Source organism: Mustelus asterias, chromosome 4, assembly GCF_964213995.1.
Source record: "Mustelus asterias chromosome 4, sMusAst1.hap1.1, whole genome shotgun sequence".
NCBI classification, from domain to species: domain Eukaryota; kingdom Metazoa; phylum Chordata; class Chondrichthyes; order Carcharhiniformes; family Triakidae; genus Mustelus; species Mustelus asterias.
The window spans coordinates 36733569-36753395 of record NC_135804.1 but is presented as its reverse complement, the minus strand read 5'-3'; the positions used below and the strand labels follow the sequence as shown (position 1 = coordinate 36753395).

The 19827-nt window shown below is 43.8% G+C and overlaps 2 protein-coding genes across 2 annotated transcripts in view; one reads left to right on the top strand and one right to left on the bottom strand.

The window, feature by feature from the left end:
* The window catches only part of lonp2 (lon peptidase 2, peroxisomal), a 109801-nt gene extending 98574 nt beyond the window's left edge, over positions 1–11227 (bottom strand). The window contains exons 1-3 of the mRNA XM_078210845.1: positions 10853–11227; positions 4774–4999; positions 595–726 (exon numbers count right to left, since the gene is read on the bottom strand). Of these exons, the coding sequence (XP_078066971.1) occupies positions 595–726; positions 4774–4999; positions 10853–11082 (588 nt within the window). The 5' untranslated portion in view covers positions 11083–11227. The remainder of the gene's footprint in view (positions 1–594; positions 727–4773; positions 5000–10852) is intronic.
* A 1555-nt stretch (positions 11228–12782) lies between these two features.
* Positions 12783–19827, top strand: part of abcc12 (ATP-binding cassette, sub-family C (CFTR/MRP), member 12) — a 131334-nt gene continuing 124289 nt past the window's right edge. The window contains exon 1 of the mRNA XM_078210840.1: positions 12783–12808. The gene's annotated coding sequence lies outside the window, so the exon portion shown is untranslated. The remainder of the gene's footprint in view (positions 12809–19827) is intronic.

Here is a 19827-nt window from a genome sequence, read left to right as displayed (position 1 = left end):
GGAATTTGAATACAATATAATGAATAATTTATGGGCACTGTGACAAAATCAAGAATTTCAATACAACATGATGAATAGGGGCAGCAGTAGACCATAAAGAACCTTAAGTTGGCCTAGCCAATGGACACGATCACGGTTGATCTTCTATCTCAACTCCACTTTCCCTATATCCCTTGATTTTCAGAGACCAAAAATCTAACTCAGGCTTGAATTTACTTAACAATGGAGCATCCACAACCCTTTAGGGTAGACAATGTGAAAAAAATTCACAACCCTTAGAGAGAAGAAATCTCTCCTCACCTCAACTCAAAATGACCAACACCTTATCCTGAGACTGTACTTCTGTGTTCCCCACACAGGAGAAACAATCTCTCAGTGTCTACCCTGCCAAGCCCCTCCAAAATCTTATATGTTTCAATAAGATTACTGTGTCGAATTTTTAACTGGTATTCCTTCATAATGGAAAGAGCACAGGATTATGGAAGGGGGAAAGTCGAGTTAATTTTTAAACTGCAGCTGCTCTACAGTGCAAAAATGTACTTAAAATTTTAAGTGTATGTTTGGCATTAAGTTCATTTGTATAAAGAGTCATACCTGCAGCTTTTCATTCGTACTTGTGCGGATAATCGATGCCAAGATGTCAGGCAGTGATTCTTTAGGAAGGCTATCCAGCAAACTTCTTAGCTTGGCAACCACTGGTACTGACATGTCCAACATCTCCACCAACTGCAAACATTAAGGAATTACTATATTACGATAACAAATATGTAGCAAGTGATATTTGTAATTTACCATCTGATCCTGAAAAGCATTGAGAGAGAATGTCAAAGATTTCTCCATTAAATCACACAACCGTATCTCCTTAGAAAACAACATTTGAGATTCCAAAATTGCTGGTGCAGCTTAGACGATTGCACGTTGTTAAGAAATTGCAAGGTCGGGCATTCCAAATCCTGATGCACCTTGGAACTCTCAAGCATCTGCAGGCCGGCAGCAGGCAGCAAATGTCCAGTTCAGCAGCATCTTCACATTCACACCCAGAACAGATGTACATAAAATAAAAAGAATGGTGTGAAAATCAAGGTCTGGTTACTGGGCATGGAGCTCCACGAGTGCCATGAAGGAGAGAGCCTGGGAGAAGGTCTCAAGAAGTGCTCCAGAGGCAGGAACAAGGGACGGAAATAGATTCCATTTGGGAGAAACAGTCTCCATTTAAAGAAAAGGCTATAGGGAGCAGATGTTAAGTGAAGTGGGCTTGAAAGAAGCCCTAGTAGTCAAAGAGGGCTCAAGAGAAGTCCTGAAGATCGGGGAAGGCAGCTAAAGGTCGGCAGGCAGCCAAAGGTCGGTAACTCTGTACTGCAGGCCATTGAAGCAAAGGAAGCCCTTTGGAGCAGTGGTGTTCTGTTGGGCACGACCGAAGATCTGAAATTGTACTTATACGTTGATGGTGGAGTGTAGTTGGAAATTCAGGGGCGAGCAATCACAGAAGGCAAAATTGAAACCGTGTGAAGTGGGCCATCTTTGAAGCCATCTGAGTGGGAACAACTTTTGGAAAGAATTCCAAAGCATGATCGTCCAAGGTGAAGACAGAAACCCTTATGAGAAAGACAAAGCTTCAGTGAGATTGGTTGGCTCACATTGTGACAAACGTCTGGATGGGTTATTGAGAAATCCTTGGAATTATGTTTGGTCGCACTGGGCATTTATTCTGTAGTGTGGTGTGTTCAATCAGTTTGTCTGTTAATTCACATGTACCTCATACTTACCTTGAATGTTAGAGTATCTTTCTGAGTCTGTTTAGTAAAGTTTTTTTGTTTGTTCAAAACCTGTGAAATTTTAGTAAGCATCTTGAATCTCAAGCTTTGTCTATTTTAAACAAAACATTATTGGTCCCTAACCAGATCTCCCCTACAACGTGGGGTCTGGCCAAGGATCATAACAATGTGTTCAGTTGCATGGAAATAAGCTGATTGAGTGTTTGGGAAATACTCCTGCTTCTTCTGCCCCTGAAGCAGTGCAATAAATGGACTCAGTCCTTCTCACATTGCCCAGGATTCCTTCCGTGTGTTAACAATAACAAATGTGCAAAAATTGCAGGTATGCAGCCTCCTTAAAAGATTTGACTGATACCCCGTATCCCTGCCACCTCCCAAGAGTTGATGGTCATCCACTCCTAAAGTAGGTGGTCTGGAGTAGGATTAGAGAATTTTTTCCAAATGCCTCAAACTCCCCTTTCCTTCAGGAGGTGGGGGAGTTAAAATTTCCCTCATTATGTCATGTCATGCAATGCATTGGTTCCAATCATTGGTTGGTGATCTAGCACTTTGCCACTGTCTTAAATCCCCTCAATTTCTTGGAGAAAGCCATGGGGGTACAAATTCTACACTTAGAAAGATTAAAAAAGAGAGAATCTATCACAAAATATACAGTTCTGCCTTCGAGACAATGGGCTTCATTCATAGCAAATCGACAATTACAAAGAGCTGTACAGTAGCTCTGCTTAACATTTCCATTTTTTTGAATAATTCAAAGATGAAGAAAGAGAATATCTCTTTATGGGGCGGCACGGTAGCACAGTGGTTAGCACTGTTGCTTCACAGCTCCAGGGACCTGGGTTCGATTCCTGGCTTGGGTGCACAGAGTTTGCACATTCTCCTCGTGTCTGCGTGAGTTTCCTCTGGGTGCTCCGGTTTCCTCCCACAGTCCAAAGATGTGCGAGTTAGGTTGATTGGCCATGCTAAAATTGCCCCTTAGTGTCCTGAGGTGCGTAGGTTAGAGGGATTAGCGGGTAAATATGTAGGGATACGGGGGTAGGGCCTGGGTGGGATTGTGGTCGGTGCAGACTCAATGGGCCAAATGGCCTCTTTCTGCACTGTAGGGTTTCTATGATTCTATGATCTGTAGTAGACTCGTATGATTTCTTCCTTTTAGGATTAAATTATAAAACAGACTAGAAACTACTGTTGCTACTGGCAATGTTAATGGATAAATCCATGTATGTGACAAATCTCTGCTGTTACTGTAATCAGATGCTAACCTGCTCAAATAATCAAGCTGAAGTCTCTTAAAACACTGAACAAAAGAATGGCAAACATAAGTATTTTATCCGCTGATATTGTTTCCGATCACCCTTTCTAAATCAACACAAAAAGACCCTCAAATATGTTCAAATTTACTTTCACATCATCAGCAGGTATATCCAACATGCTAGTTATTGCTTGTTAACAAGCTGTCAGCATATGCACCTCAATAAAAAAACATATTCTGGTCATCTTTCACTCTTCCCCATCTCTGAAGCTTATTTGATACAGAAAGAGTTTTAGTATTAATGATGAGTGGAAGTGGCGTAGATTTGAATTTGTTCCTGCTCTCATAAAAATCTTTTTTATTCCTAGCATTATCATAGAGAGATTGGTTGGCAGAGTATTGTGACCTCTTATTTTTCCCCAATACCAAAAAAAGCCTCAGGTAGTTCTAGTAAACTTCCAGCATCTCCTCCACCTGCTTTCCAGGATAAGAGCTACAAAACTTGAAGCTTCACATCAGGTTAGTTGCACCTCCAAAATCAATTTCTCCAAATTACCCTTGCCAGTCTCTCATCTATTTTCATTAAATCAAATTTGTCCGAAGGTCAGTTACAAGAGGAGATGCATCGATTCAGATGAGAGGTTAAAACAAAGCCCCCATTCAGCTCTCAGCTGGATGTAAAGGTCCGATAGAATTATGTTGAAGAAGAACAGAGGAGTTATCCCAGTGTCCTGGCCAATATTTATCCCTGAATCAACATTACAAGACAGATATTTCTGGTTATTATCACAATGCTTTTTGTGGAAACTTGCTGCGCGCAAATTGACTCATTCGACATTCAAATCTTCTTGTGCAGCTAAGGTTTACAGTGATGATTACAGTGTGCATTCTGTTAAGTTGTGACACTATAGGCAAGCCTCTTGTTACTGATACTGGCAGTCTTCGGACTTACAAAAACCAATTGTAAGTCAAAACATCACAAGTTGGAACTGATTTTCCGATAGGAACAATCTTATAAATGGGGGATTGGTTCCTGATCCAAGGGATGATACCCTATTTTCACTGAATAGTAAATGGCGAATCAACTCGTTTCAGATGGCTGCTCCCTTTCCATCAATTTGTGGCTATGACACCATGAACAAAAGGTCTAGAATCACCCATTATTTTGTGATTTTATAAATTTGGTTCATTCTCCAAGGTCTCTCATATGCACTGTGCATTTATCAGTGAAATGTCATGATGAAGTTTGTGGTAAAATGATTGGCTTGCATATTTTCTCACTTCCTCTATATTTATCAGGGAAATGGATCACTGAATCATTAGATAACCTATCCAGTAGTTACTCAAAGGACTCAAATGGTTTGTAAAACATGCATTCAACCCACTAAGTTAGTTAGTTTCAAACTTGTGCTTTGGTCACGTTAAGCGTTGTGAGATCATGCTTCAGTAAAATAGCCTTAGTTCCCATGATATAATAGTGCTCACACTTTTAAAAACACTTCTATATCTGAGAAGCAAGTTGCCTTTCCTGAGATTGTGGGAGGAGGAATATAAAGGAACAGACAGAATGCAAAGACCAATTGTTCGCTGGTGCGGTATCAAAGTGGAAACCGGCCTGGTAAAGTCAAAACAGGGTGTCAATTTATAAACGTTCATCGTAACTCAAATGGCATAAAGCCAAGGTCTGCCTGTTTAAGAACATTGCAAGGAAATTACATGAATAAATGCAAAACATCTGAAACTGACCTGTATTGCATATTTGTAGAATTCTTGCGAAAGGTCACTTAGCTCCCCAATACCATCTGTGTATTGCTCCAGCCGATCAAGTTGTTCTACTTCAGCTACTGGATACGGCTTCTCCTTCAGCACCTCAATTATTTGAAACCGACAGAGGCCTGTGATCAACAGAGTATAGTGTGGCTTTGGCCAATTACTACCCACTACCTGTACGGCAATACCAGCTGTGCCAATCCTACAGTGAAGAAGAAAAACAACCATTCAGGAAAATGAAAAGAAAGGTAAAGTACAAATTTATCTGTTGTATATTTAAGAAACAGTATCACATGAATGATATAAAATTATTAATAGCAGCTATACAAGAACTAAACAAAGAAAAATACGCCTGTATAGATGGATAAAGTCTCTGCTTATAGCCTGATCATATACAATAAGAGAACTACAGAAAGCAAAATGATAATTGGGAAATCTGGATCCATACTGGTATTTTTCTCTTCAAAATTGTTGCATTGACTTTTGGATTTTAACAGACATTTAATGTCCTCCTAAAAAAGAATGACTGGAAACAAAGGGAGGTTTAAATGATCTCTATTTGTCTTGTTAAACATTAGAAATAAGGTATAGATTTAAGTGGGTTAATTAATGCATGTATTTTTGCATGCATAGGGGGTTTTGGTTACAGTTCAAACTGTTTCTGTTGAGCTGAAAAAGTTTACAATGTGTAAATTAAATAAGAGATAGAGGAAAGAATGAGATGTTTTGCAACCAAGGGCCATTTTTAGGGAGAAGACCTTTTGAATTTAAATGTTTAAATGGATCCAGGCAATTTACGACCATTTAGAAAGATGCGGATTAATCCGGGATAGTCAGCACGGATTCGTGAAGGGCAAGTCGTGCCTCACAAATTTGATAGAATTTTTTGAGGAGGTAACTAAGTGTGTTGATGAAGGTAGGGCAGTTGATGTCATATACATGGATTTTAGGAAGGTGTTTGATAAGGTCCCCCATGGTCGGCTTATGATGAAAGTGAGGAGGTGTGGGATAGAGGGAAAGTTGGCCGATTGGATAGGTAACTGGCTGTCTGATCGAAGACAGAGGGTGGTGGTGGATGGAAAATTTTCGGATTGGAGGCAGGTTGCTAGCGGAGTGCCACAGGGATCAGTGCTTGGTCCTCTGCTCTTTGTGATTTTTATTAATGACTTAGAGGAGGGGTCTGAAGGGTGGATCAGTAAATTTGCTGATGACACCAAGATTGGTGGAGTAGTGGATGAGGTGGAGGGCTGTGGTAGGCTGCAAAGAGACATAGATAGGATGCAAAGCTGGGCTGAAAAATGGCAAATGGAGTTTAACCCTGATAAATGTGAGGTGATTCATTTTGGTAGGACTAATTTAAATGTGGATTACAGGGTCAAAGGTAGGGTTCTGAAGACTGTGGAGGAACAGAGAGATCTTGGGATCCATATCCACAGATCTCTAAAGGTTGTCACTCAAGTGGATAGAGCTGTGACGAAGGCCTATAGTGTGTTAGTTTTTATTAACAGGGGGTTGGAGTTTAAGAGACGTGGGGTTATGCTGCAACTGTACAGGACCTTGGTGAGACCACATTTGGAATACTGTGTGCAGTTCTGGTCACCTCACTATAAGAAGGATGTGGAAGCGCTGGAAAGAGTGCAGAGGAGATTTACCAGGATGCTGCCTGGTTTGGAGGGTAGGTCTTATGAGGAAAGGTTGAGGGAGCTAGGGCTGTTCTCTCTGGAGCGGAGGAGGCTGAGGGGAGACTTAATAGAGGTTTATAAAATGATGAAGGGGATAGATAGAGTGAACGTTCAAAGACTATTTCCTCGGGTGGATGGAGCTATTACAAGGGGGCATAACTATAGGGTTCGTGGTGGGAGATATAGGAAGGATATCAGAGGTAGGTTCTTTAGGCAGAGAGTGGTTGGGGTGTGGAATGGACTGCCTGCAGTGATAGTGGAGTCAGACATTTTAGGAACATTTAAGCGGTTATTGGATAGGCACATGGAGCACACCAGGATGATAGGGAGTGGGATAGCTTGATCTTGGTTTCAGATAAAGCTCGGCACAACATCGTGGGCCGAAGGACCTGTCCTGTGCTGTACTGTTCTATGTTCTAATTGGAGGTAGGAAGCCAGAGAGTGAATAGCTGTCAGCTCTGCTGGACACAGTAAGAAGTTTAACAACACCAGGTTAAAGTCCAACAGGTTTATTTGGTAGCAAATGCCACTAGCTAGTGGCACCGAAAGTGCCACCGAAAGCTAGTGGCATTTGCTACCAAATAAACCTGTTGGACTTCAACCTGGTGTTGTTAAACTTCTTACTGTGTTTACCCCAGTCCAATGCCAGCATCTCCACATCAGCTCTGCTGGAAGCAGGAAAGCAATACAATGGAGTAATGTGCATGAAAGCAAGGCCAGAGAAGCTAAAGGGAGGTGAGTTCTAGAAACCAGAGGCTCAAACTTAAAGGAACAAAGGAATTTAAAGGAAGTTTGAACTTAAAGGAACAAAAATAAACTGCCATTGGAACAGGGTACAAGTCACTGAAGCTAAAGATAGAGCTGGAAGTGCAGACCAGGGTGAAATTCACTAGAGAAAAAGCCAGAGGTTGAAAGCGATCATAAGTTTAGTGTCCTTATTTCCAGGCTTTGGAAACAACAGAGTTGGAGACTGAGCATCTGAGTTGTTGTGTAGAAGTTTGGATGCTGTGGCAATTCAAGACAAAGGAGAGTTGGAAAACCTGGAGGTTAACCCTTGATTAAAACAGCTGATGGAATGCACTGGTTGAAAGAAGATTTTAAAGCAGGTTTTTTGAGAATGGAATTTGAAAACACACGCGTGACAATCATCTGGGGGGGCAGGGTTTGAGGAGAAATCCATGGACGATTGATTGAGTGACATCTGCCACTTGGTTTCAGAGTTGGGGGGGGGGGCATTGTCTGACCACAGTAAACCTGTTGGGATACAGGGACAGGATGTTTACTCAGGACACTATAGCTCAAAATGTATTGTGTAACCTGTATTTGTTATCCTTTAAATCCGTGTACGTTTGTGAAGGTGATGGGGAGTGAAGCAGTATTATATAGTCAAACTTTTCATATTTAATAATTTTTTTTGTTGTTAAAAGCAAATTGGCATTCCCATGACTCTGTTCCTCCACAATTTCAAAAAAAAGAGCAAGTTACGATCTTTTGACCTAGGGTTCCATTTTGGGATCTTCCCATCACTTATAATATTAACGGCACCCAGTGCTGAAATTAAATAATGGAAATAAACCATCAGTAATATCCTATAAAAATGACACATACCAGTTTTCATGGGTTGTTAATTACCTATTAAACGTAAGAGACACAGCAAACACCTAGTTCTGAAAATGCAGTTTCGTAATTTAATTTCAACACAGCGGATCAAAAGCAATCTTCAAAATGTCAGTTAGATTGTTTACATTATTCAACATATTGAGAGAGCTTTAAAGAGCCATGTCAAGAGCCCACTTGACCAGGGTGAAGTTCACTGAAACCTGTCCCCAATATCACTGAAATCAGTTATACTTGTTTTGAAAGATTTTTTTTTGTTGACCAATTTATTGGGCAATCTCCTTCTATACCCACCCTAACCATTCATTCATACATTGACATTATGACTGGAATTTTTAAACTATCATATGGCAGCCAGTGCCAGAAAAAAGGGAGCATATCCTGTGTGTGTGCGTGTCCCCACCAGACTCTACTCTGTTCCGACAGTTCCCAGAAGGAATGCATTGCGCATTTCAATTAAAAGTCAGGTTTGGAAGACCACAGAAAAAATGGGCAGCAATGTCAAATATGGGGAATTTTCACACAAAGCAGCAATCCAACTACCATTCCGCCTGCTCAGAAGATATGGGCCTACGTGTAGGTTGGCTCAGTTTGTAGCACTCATATCTCTGTATCAGAGGATAATGAGTTCAGACTCAAATACAAACTTCAGCACAGTTCTGAAAGTTACATTTCCAGAGGTGTTTCCTATCCGAAGACATGTTAAACAAAGGTGCTGCTACCTCACAGTGCCAGGGACCCAGGTTCAATTCCTTGGGTCACTGTCTGTGTGGAGTCTGCATGTTCTCCCTGGATCTACGTGGGTTTCTCCGGGTGCTCCGGTTTTCTCCCACAGAATGAAAGACGTGCTGGTTAGGTGCATTAGCCATGTTAAATTCTCCTTCAGTGTACCCAAACAGGCGCTGGAGTGTGGCGACTAGGGGATTTTCACAGTAACTTCATTGCAGCGTTAATGTAAGCCTACTTGTGATACTAATAAATAAACTTCTAAAAATTTAAGAGATACATATTTTTTTTAAAACAGCAGCACTACACTACGTTATGCATTATTATATAATATGGTTAATATCGTGCAGCAATGTTTTACTCCGGCCTCATCTCCTGAGTGTAAACAGTTCACCAACTGAAAAACTGGAGGAACACACACAAGAAAGGCACAATATCCAGTTCACAGGTTTAATGGAAATAAAGTTTTAGATTCCTGGGCTACACTATCATACAAGTCGATCCTGAGCACTGTACATTAATGCTAGAACATAAGAATTATGTCATCCACCAACAAGATCTACTAATGACAAAAAATATCCTGATAATGGATCCAAATTTGTAACAGTGGATTTATGAAAGCCTCAAACTGTTCATTGTGTGAGGTTCAATAAGCAGAACTTTTTACAAGAGAATGAGAGGTATGATGATGGAAATGGTAGCATATAATACTGGGCACAACCCAGAGGTTGTCAATTCAATCCCATCACAGCAAACTTTGAAAGTGAATTTGAAAAACTGATATCATGGGTCAGCCCAAGAAAACAATGACTAGGAAACGTTCTGGGTTTCTTCTTGTAAAAGCCTAACTGGCTCATTAGCATCTTTCAAAGAAGGGTATCTACAACTACCACCGAGTCGGACCTCTTGTTGACGATTGATGCTCTTTTAGGTGGTTAGAATTATTAAAAAAGAATCTCCCCACCTTCTACGGGTAATTGGGAATGTACATAAATGCACATCCTCCAGCATTCTCCATAGCTTGCGCACAAATAAAAAGAAAATTGAACTAAGATATTCAGATCTGAGGAAATAATCAGAAAGCTGATGACCAGCTCTGAACATTAAATTCATTTGCAGTCTCTGCTGAGAAGCACCCAACACACAGTCACGCAGTCAGCTGAATAAAAGCTCCACCCAATCCCCAATCTGATGGTCATTGTCCTTCACCCAGTGTCCAGTCGGAGGATCAGTCCCTGATCTGTGTCCAACCTGGAGGTCAAAAGCCCTTCAACCCAATGTCCGGTCTGTTGGTCACTGCCCCTTTCCCAGTGTCCAATCTGTCAGTCACCACCCCTCATCCAGTATCCGGTCTGTTGGTCACCGCCCCTTATCCAGTGTCCGGTCTGTTGGTCACTGCCCCTCTCCCAGTGTCCGGTCTGTTGGTCACTGCCTCTCTCCCAGTGTCCGGTCTGTTGGTTACTGCCCTCTCCCAGTGTCCGGTCTGTTGGTCACTGCCCTCTCTCTCCCAGTGTCCGGTCTGTTGGTCACTGTCCTCTCCCAGTGTCCTGTCTGTTGGTCACTGCCTCTCTCCCAGTGTCCGGTCTGTTGGTCACCACCCCTTACCCAGTGTCCGGTCTGTTGGCCACTTCCCCTCGCCCAGTGTCCAATCTGTCAGTCACCAACCCTTATCCAGTGTCCGGTCTGTTGGTCACCTCCCCTTACCCAGTGTTCGGTCTGTTGGCCACCACCCCTCATCCAGTGTCCGGTCTGTTGGTCATTGATCCTCACCCCAGTGTCCGGTCTGTCATTTACCACCCCTCACCCAGTGTCCAGTCTGATGGTCACCACCCCTGACCCAGTGTCCAGTCTGATGGTCACCACCCCTCACCCAGTGTCCAGCCTGATGGTCACCACCCCTGACCCAGTGTCCAGTCTGATGGTCACCACCCCTCACCCAGTGTCCAGCCTGATGGTCACCACCCCTGACCCAGTGTCCAGCCTGATGGTCACCACCCCTCACCCAGTGTCCAGTCTGGTGAGAGACGTACCTGTGTAGGTGGGGCAGCTCCTCGGACTCGCTGTCGGGGTCCCTGGTGTTGGGGATGACCCCGATGATGGTGCTTTTCACCGAGGTCCCCTTCAGGAGGCGGCTCTTCACCAGCTGGAAGTTCCGAGAAGTTTCCACGCTGATGCGCATGGAGGAGCCGGGCAGTAAAACCCCTTCGTTTGTGAGGAGCAGGGGGAGGCGGCTGGGGATCTGGATGGCAGTTGAAGCCATTGCGCGACCCGGCCCAGTCGGTCCGCCAACACAAGCGACAATCCAGCCACGACAGATCCCAGCGGCGGTCACAACACTGCGCACTGACGGCAGCGTGCCGGCAGCAGCGCCTGCGCTGTGTCGGCAGCAGCGCCTGCGCTGTGTCGGCAGCAGCGCCTGCGCTGTGTCGGCAGCAGCGCCTGCGCTGTGTCGGCAGCAGCGCCTGCGCTGTGTCGGCAGCAGCGCCTGCGCTGTGTCGGCAGCAGCGCCTGCGCTGTGTCGGCAGCAGCGCCTGCGCTGTGTCGGTTCATGTCTCAGGCTGGCTCAATTCATGTGGGTGAATCTAACCAGTTGACGCAACAAGACTCTGCCTGCTTCAATGATACAGTGTACCATGGCCTTCAAGTAGAACTTTACCAAATATTGGATTGGCCAGTGGCATTTAATATTCTTGACAAATAAAGGAAAGAACTTAAAGGTAAAACACTGCAGATGCTGGAATCTGAAACAAAACCCCACGATGGCACGGTGGTTAGCACTGCTGCCTCACAGTGCCAGCGACCCAGGTTCAAATTCCCGGCCCGGGTCACTGTCTATGCGGATTCTGCACGTTCTCTCATGTCTGCATGGGTTTCCTCCGGGTGCTCTGGTTTTTTCCCACAGTCTGAAAGACGTGTTGGTTAGCTGCATTGGACGGCACCATGCTAAATTCTCCCTCTGTACCTTAACAGGTGCTGGAGTATGGCGACTAGGGGATTTTCACAGTATCTTCATTGCAGTATTAATGTAAGCCTACTTGTGACACTAATAAATAAACTAATGACAGAAAATGCTGGAAAATCTCAGCAGATCTGACAGCATCTGTGAAGAGAGAATAGAGCCAACATTTCGAATTGTTTCGAGCCTGGATGACCCTTCATCTGACGAGGATTGCCTTATCTGTGTTTGATTTCTTGATGATCCCTTTGGCGATTTTCATTGCTGCCTCAACCTCGCCATTTGACTGTGAATAGTGCGGAGATGATGTATAGTGTTGAATTTCTCAATCCTTTGTGAATTAGCGGAATTATTTCCTCGTGATCTGAGAACCATTATCACTCATCACAATGAGATATTAAAGAGTTAACGTCCACTGTAGAGGCAGTGGCGGATTAGCTGCCATCCGGGCCCCTAGGCTGAGCTTTAGTAAGGCCCCCTGACCTTGCCCCACCCTTCGTTCAATAGAATAAAGTGATGTTAAGTGACGTTAGATAACTTATATCATTGTACTATGTATAATGTACTACATGTATAATATCATAAAGTTATATGAATCAATTACAGCCCTTTTATTCATTTATTTTTCATTTTCTTTACATTTGTACTTTAAAAAGCTTCCGTGCTTTTTGGTTTACAAAAGTGTCGATAACAGCATGTAAATCAACAGATCGAAGCATGTCTGATTCAATGTGCCTGAGTGCCAGATGACTAAGTTTCTCATCGCTCATTGTTGAGCGCAAATAGATTTTGATCCTCTTCAGTGCTGAAAATGAATGCTCACCTGAACAGTGAGTGATTTTTTTTGCTCTTGGGCCCCCCTCCCTTCCGGGCCCCTAGGCTTAAGCCTACTCAGCCTAATGGTTAATCCGCCACTGTGTAGAGGGCAAGGTTAACTATTGGGCTTGCAAGAACGGCAGAGAAACACATCATGGGAGCAAACTGACAAAACAGGTTAACCACAGGCTCCAGCTTGCTGAGCCCGGCTGGGGTGCGAGTCTAGCTGAGTACGTGATAATGTTCTCTTTTGGGCTAACAAATGACGTATCCTAAAGACATTAGGCTTATGTTCTGATGGGTGGGGATTGTAAGTAGTAAATGCGTATTTTAATAGGATGTTCTTTCTTATGTAGCAATTCCTGTAACTACACGTTTTTGATTGAATCGGGTGACGTGTGCTTAAGTCTAGACATTTTTGATTGAATCAGATGATGTGTGTTTAAGTCTTGTTTGAAATCACATCTACCTGATGGGATTGTAAACTATATAAAAGGGGTCAGCCTTGTTGCTTCGTGTGCTTTTTACTAACTGACTTCCAGCACTGAGTGGAGGTTAAGTAGTAAAGGTTAGCCAGCCTACATATGTAGGACAAATAAAGAACTTGGATTCTGACAATGGTTGGTGTTTGCCTTTGTATCAAGGACAGAAGAGTCTCGCAAAAAACAAACCTCAACCTAGCCATTTGACTGCGAATAGTGCGGAGATGATGTATAGTGTTGAATTTCTCAATCCTTTGTGAATTAGCTGAAGTATTTCCTCGTGAACTGAGAACCATTATCACTCATCACAACATCTAGAATGTCATAACAACTGAAGTGTGTTTTCTTGCATTATAATATTTCTCCTGTTATTATTGAAATCAGCTGGTCTAACTCCCAGTAGTTGGAATAGTAGTCTATAGTGATAAGATAACCAGTTCCTGCTATAGCAAAAAGTTCCATTCCCAGCTTCATTGATGGTCTGTCTGAGATGCCATGCATCATCAATGTCTCTTTAGCTTGTTTGGCTTGGGATTCATTTTAAGCACTGCATTGGCCAATGTGGGCTGCGTTCTCCCATCCCACGTAAATCTCGCTGCGTTAAAATTTTGGTGCAGCACGCCAAGAGAATTGCCCGTTGGCCGATCTGCGGAGTTCCCGCGAGTGTTCATGCCGCACTTGCATCTCCCAGGCACGGATTTCTGGCGGTACCTGCGCGGCGCCGGAAGTTGGCTGGGAAGCGGGGCTAGCGGGCCTGGAACTGAATTATCCGGGCCAGCTCGCATCTTCCACCCCCGCCAGAGTGTTTCACTCCAGCAGAGATTACACTAGCTCCCCACTAACAGGGAATTAGTGGCCTGACCCCGCTGGAGTGAAAGGGGGGGCAATCAGGGCCCCCCAGGGGGTCGGGCAGCCAGGGAGTGGTGCCCCCTGGACATGGGCCTTCTGGAGGGGTCTGCTACTACTGGAGGGGGGGGGGGGGGTTGCTGACAATTGGGGTGGGCCAGGTCGGGGGTAGGGGGGTGTTCGGGGCTGGCCCACGAATGAAGGGGGGGGTGCGCAATAGGGGCGTGGAGAGGGGGTTGGGGGGCAGCACTGCGAGCGTCCCAGGCTGGCCAGCGATTGAGCTGGCCAGCAAACGAGAGGATGACACGTTGGGGCCACTGCGCATGCGCTGAGGCCCACTTGTTTCAGCTTCTCCAGTGTGAATAGGCCTCTGCAGTGCACAGAATGTGGGAGGTTCTAATGTGAACTCCGAGTGAAAATACCAGTTTGAATTACTCCAGTTTACCCGCGAATTCAACACTTAGAATTATTTTGGGAGAATTCCGACCATGGTCTTTAATTTCATTGCTCATATTTGGCCAGTATAGTGCTTTTCTTGCCTTTCTCTTACTTAATTAAATTTCTTAATGGCTTGTATGAATGTGCTTTAGCATCTCTCCTCTCACCTACTTAAGGATGATGACTCTATTTCCTTGTTACAAGTTGCCATCTTAGGCTGTTAATACATATCGGTATGCTCAATATGCTCTTGTGACCACAGGTGTATCCTTGATGCTCTCATACCATTCTTTCATAACTACTTCTTGAAGCATTAGGAGAGGTACATCATGTTGAATAGATCGCTTGATTTGAGTCTGAAGGCATGGAAAGTAGTCCAGTCCTCAGACAAATGTCATACTACACTTCAGGAGTGGTCACATGAGAATGGAATGACGTGGCTACATAAGAGGCTGCATGGGAGGAGTGCGGGAGTTATTCCCAGGAGCGTGAGCATGGCATAAATGTTGAAGTAGCTGTTAAGCCAGCGAATAAAGTATTACTTGTTGAAAGTCCTTGCTGTCAGTAATTCGGGAACCCACAACATCTACAACTTTAATGGCTGTAAACATTTTGAGTTCTTAAGAAGTCTGATTCAACATTTGAGCTTAATACACGGTAGCACAGTGGTTAGCACTGCTGTCTCACAGCTCCAGGGACCTGGGTTCGAATCCCGGCTCGGGTCACTGTCTGTGTGGAGTTTGCACATTCTCCTCGTGTCTGCGTGGGTTTCCTCCGGGTGCTCCGGTTTCCTCCCACAGTCCAAAGATGTGCGGGTTAGGTTGATTGGCCATGCTAAAATTGCCCCTTAGTGTCCTGGGATACGTAGATTAGCGGGTAAAATATGTAGGGATATAGGGGAAGGGCCTGGGTGGGATTGTGGTCGGTGCAGACTCGATGGGCCGAATGGCCTCTTTCTGTACTGTAGGGTTTCTATGATTTCTATGATAAGGCTCATATAAATATGCTGTATAAATATAAGTTCTCTCCTTGACAAAAACAGAAAATGCTGGAGAAATTCAGCAGGTCTGACGGTATCTGTGGAGAGAGAATAAAGTCAATGTTTTGAGTCTGGATGACCTTTCGTCTGAATTTGGCCGATTCACAAAGGATTGAGAAATTCAACACTAAACACTATAGTGATTTCCGCACTATCCACAGTCGAATGACTAGGTTGAGGCAGCAGTGAAAATCGCCAAAGAGATTGTCAAGAAGTCAAACACAGATAAGGTAATCCTTGTCAGACGAAGGGTCATCCAGGCTCGAAACAATTCGAAATGTTGACGATTCATCAAGAAATCAAGCAAATCTAGCACAGTTCATAGGATCATAGAATCCTCCAGTGAAGAAGGAAGCCATTCGGCCCATTGAGTCTGCACCAACCACAATCCCACCCAGGCCCCACCCCCATATATCCATGCATTTACTCTAGCTAGTCCCCCTGACACTAAGGGAGAATTTAGTATGGCCAATCCACCTAATCTGTACATCTTTGGACTGTGGGAGGAAACCAGAGCACCCAGAGGAAACCCACGCAGACAAGGGGAGAACGTGCAAGCTCCACATAGACAGTGACTCAAACCAGGAATTGAACCTGGGTCTCTGGCACTGTGAGGCAGCAGTGCTAACCATTGTGCCACCATGCCACCCATATACTCTTAGGGATCATTTCTATCACGTTTTCCGGCCTTTTGGCTAAGATCGAATGTAGTATCGACATGCTGTACTTGGTTGAAGTCATTAGGTTACATTTTAGCTTCATTTGAAGCAATTTTTAAAAGTGGCATCTCGGCCTTTTGGCTAAGATGCAAATGAGATCAAGCCTTGGAGGAGGTGCAATGTCTACTCCAATCAGCTTGGATCATGCAGATCAAGCCCAAGACAGGAGGTGAGAGCCCTGTCTTGTCAGCTTGGATCGGGAATGTCTCACTTGTTGAGACTCTGAATTGGACATGATTTGATTGAATTGGATTTTTAAAAATATATATATAAGTTGCATATAAGGCATTTCTCCACTCGCGTGGAGAAATATACCAACTGGAGGCATGGAAAGTAGTCCAGCCCTAAAACTAATGTCATGCCACACCCAAAGTACTCTTGCAAAAATCAAGGCGAAAAGGCAGAAAGCCAGATTTCATTTTGACAAATTGCCAGAGCAGAGCACTGAAAAGTCAGTCAGGGTAAAAACCTTCATAGCTCTCAATAGGAGTCAGCCCATATGGAAACTTGGGACATACAGGGAGAAATTGTTACCTTGATCATACGTGGTGGGAGTGAATATATTGGTGCAACCACAGACAGAAATGAACAACTAGCGAGAATGCTCCTCCACCACAGTCGGCTGGTCAGGGAGAAGGGATCTCAGCAGCTCTGCTGAGTAAAGACCTAGCATCAATCCCAGAAGTCCACATATCGCCAACAATGGTAGTGGAACAAAATCAGTTACCACAGTAACATGTGTCACAGGAACAATGGTCTCCCAATGGCTAGGGATCCATTCAACAAGAAACCCTATTGACAAAGTTGGGACCAGAAAGTCCTGTCGCTGGTCATTGGTGAGCCAGCTCTGCTGACATGAAACACACGGCAGGGTGAACAGAAAATCCCCCTCAGTGTATGCAATGCAGCCGCAGAGATTTACAAGAACAAATAGTTGTTAATGCATGACAACAGTGGGTAACTTGGGTAACTCACAGTTACACAGTGTTGTGCATGCAAATTGTTTTTATTTCCTTAGGAAAAGGAGGATGTTTGTGTCTTTTGTTCATTATGAAAACGAGAATATTTGTGTTTTAAGATGTAACTTTACTACATGCCTTATCTAGCTTATTGTAATTTTGTGACCTCTGTCATGTGGGACTCTCTCTGTAAACTGCCATTTTACAGTTAGTTGAATAAAGACCTTACTCTAAGAAAGGCACTAAGAAACATTGTTGTTTTTGGTCAGCAAAGATGTGCATTTCTTTAGCCTCTTCGATTTATAAATGTCAAATATTAATTTTCTTTCTCTCAACATAGAGTTTAAACAGATTGTAGAAATGCTGGGCAGGATTTTCTGGCCATGCTCACCCTGAGACTGGAAAATCTTGCCCAATGTCAATGGACCTTTTCATGGTCCATCCCATGTCCGCAACAATTTCCATGGCGGGCAGAACGGTAAAATTTGCCCCTTAGTACCCATGTCATTGCAGCGTCCACGTGACCACCTGGTCTACACAGATGCTTGCTGCAGCCTCAATCTGACCTAGCTCCTTTTTCTAAAGTGACAAAAACTTAGCAACACACAACTCTTCAGCTGTTGCCTAAGAATGCAAACACGAGCAACCATTCCAGTTCCATAATAGGAAATTTTTGATCACTGAGTTGTCTATCAAAGGGTTATAATGAATCAGTGACCCTTGTCCTTTTCTCAAACATCTTTGCCGCAGCTGCAATCAGATGCATTGCAGCTGGTGAGGTCGAAGCCTGATATTTCTTTGATTTGTTTCAAGGCAGAGTGAAAAATAGCCTATTCAAAGGTGTCTCCATAGTATTTGACCTCATGTAAAAATCACCTTCTGTTTTAGTATTATATTTTCTTACTCAGTACTTTAAGATTTGTAGAAACAATCCACTTCCATTTTAAATATTTTGCTGTACGTATATTTTATATCGAGAAATCTTTGGGAGAATTATTAACTAATGTTTATCAGCAGCTATTCTGCAAGAGAATGTAGAAAAAGCAGCAAGGGTGGGCTGTATTACACATTATAAACAAGATGAGTAAAGGGATGTGGAATGATATTCAACTTTCTTTGTCTAAAAATCTTGTAATGCACCAACATTTAAAAACTTAAATTCTTACACTTTATTTCTAATTCTATACTTCTTAATCATTTTGGCCTTTCTCTCACTTGTCCAATTTTTATTTGGTTTTGGATAATCATTTTTTTCATTGTCATTTGAATTGCCATCCTCATGACCCCTTCGTATTATGTATCAATAAGCTAGTTTTTAATCTATTCCTGTTCTGAGGAGATTCCCAAATCCACTTTTATTTGATTTCCAGAATGAAGCATTGCAACTTTTAATGAGTTTCAGGATAAAGTAGTTTTTTAGCTCTGACGCGTTATGATTTTAAAAAATCTGTTTCAGTTATTTCTTTTGATTCCTTGCTAGGGACTGGCTCCTGCCTCTTATAACACCAAGATATGGGTAGTTTTAGCCAATTTTCTAAAGTTAAAGTCATATTTTAGCCACATAATCCTACATCTCTCAAAGCACTTTACCCTTATACATTCTCCAGCTGTAGTCAATAAATAATTAACATTGAACATGTTCAAAGTTCAGCAATGTGATGGTTGCCTGTTGCATCAATTATGAGTGGGATTTTACGGCCTAGCTCGCCCTGAAACTGAAATCCCGTCTGAGCTCAACGGATCTCCCCATGCTCTGCCCCTCACCCGCTCCGTGCAGGCCAGTAAAATTGCGGCCTACATTTTTTGAAATATTGGAGGTGATCTTGAGCCCGCATTCTCCGTCCATGCGAATGCCAGCGGGGATTCAAGATCTGGAAGTCACAGTTCTCGCCAGCGAGAACACGGTTTCAGATCTTCCCCGTCCCTTGCCAGTAATGCCATCAGGTTCACACCAATAACATGCATGAACCTATCTTACATTCATTTGGATATATTTAAATGTTGTTAACCCCCATCCTTACCAGATATTGACCCCCCACCGTATATTGACACCACGCTGACATGACATGATGTTGGCATGGTTTACAACAGGTTCACACAGGTGTGAACCTGCCATAGGGATCACCCTGGGGGCGTAAAGGGAAGTATAACCCTCGGGGAGAGGGACATGGTCAAACACTGCCCTGGCAATGTCCCTTGGCACTGCCCCTCGGCACAGGTTGGCACTGCCAGTTTGGCACCATGACTATGTCAACCTGTTAGCACCAACCTGGCAGTGCCAAGGTGTGCCAAGGGTGGACCCCAGTGGGAGCCTCATGGGGGAGTGATTCATGTAGGTATGGTGGTAACCAGGAGCGAATGGATGAGTTGGGGAAGCCAGCGATGATGGTTAATTGAGGGGCAGCTGGGTGCTGGCTTAGACTGAGGAGGGGAGGGGATGGAGAGGAGGCCATTGATCAGAGGTGGTGGGGGAGAAGAGGCCGGTGATCAGAGGGGATGGGGGGTCTGACTGCAATCGGGGTGGGGAGGGGAGCCCCTGAGACTCTGTTGTGGGCGGGCGGACATTTATACAGGTTATGATCAGGGCACCCTTTAAACATCTCTTTGTGCAGCCTGGTTTTGCTGGCATATTTGGGTCCCGCCCCTGTATGACAGTGTGAAACACGGTCCTTTGATTTTTTTTTTGGCAGGGTGTCATAAGATCTGGAAAGAATGCCAACCGATTTCTCTGGAGAGAAACACACTGGTTT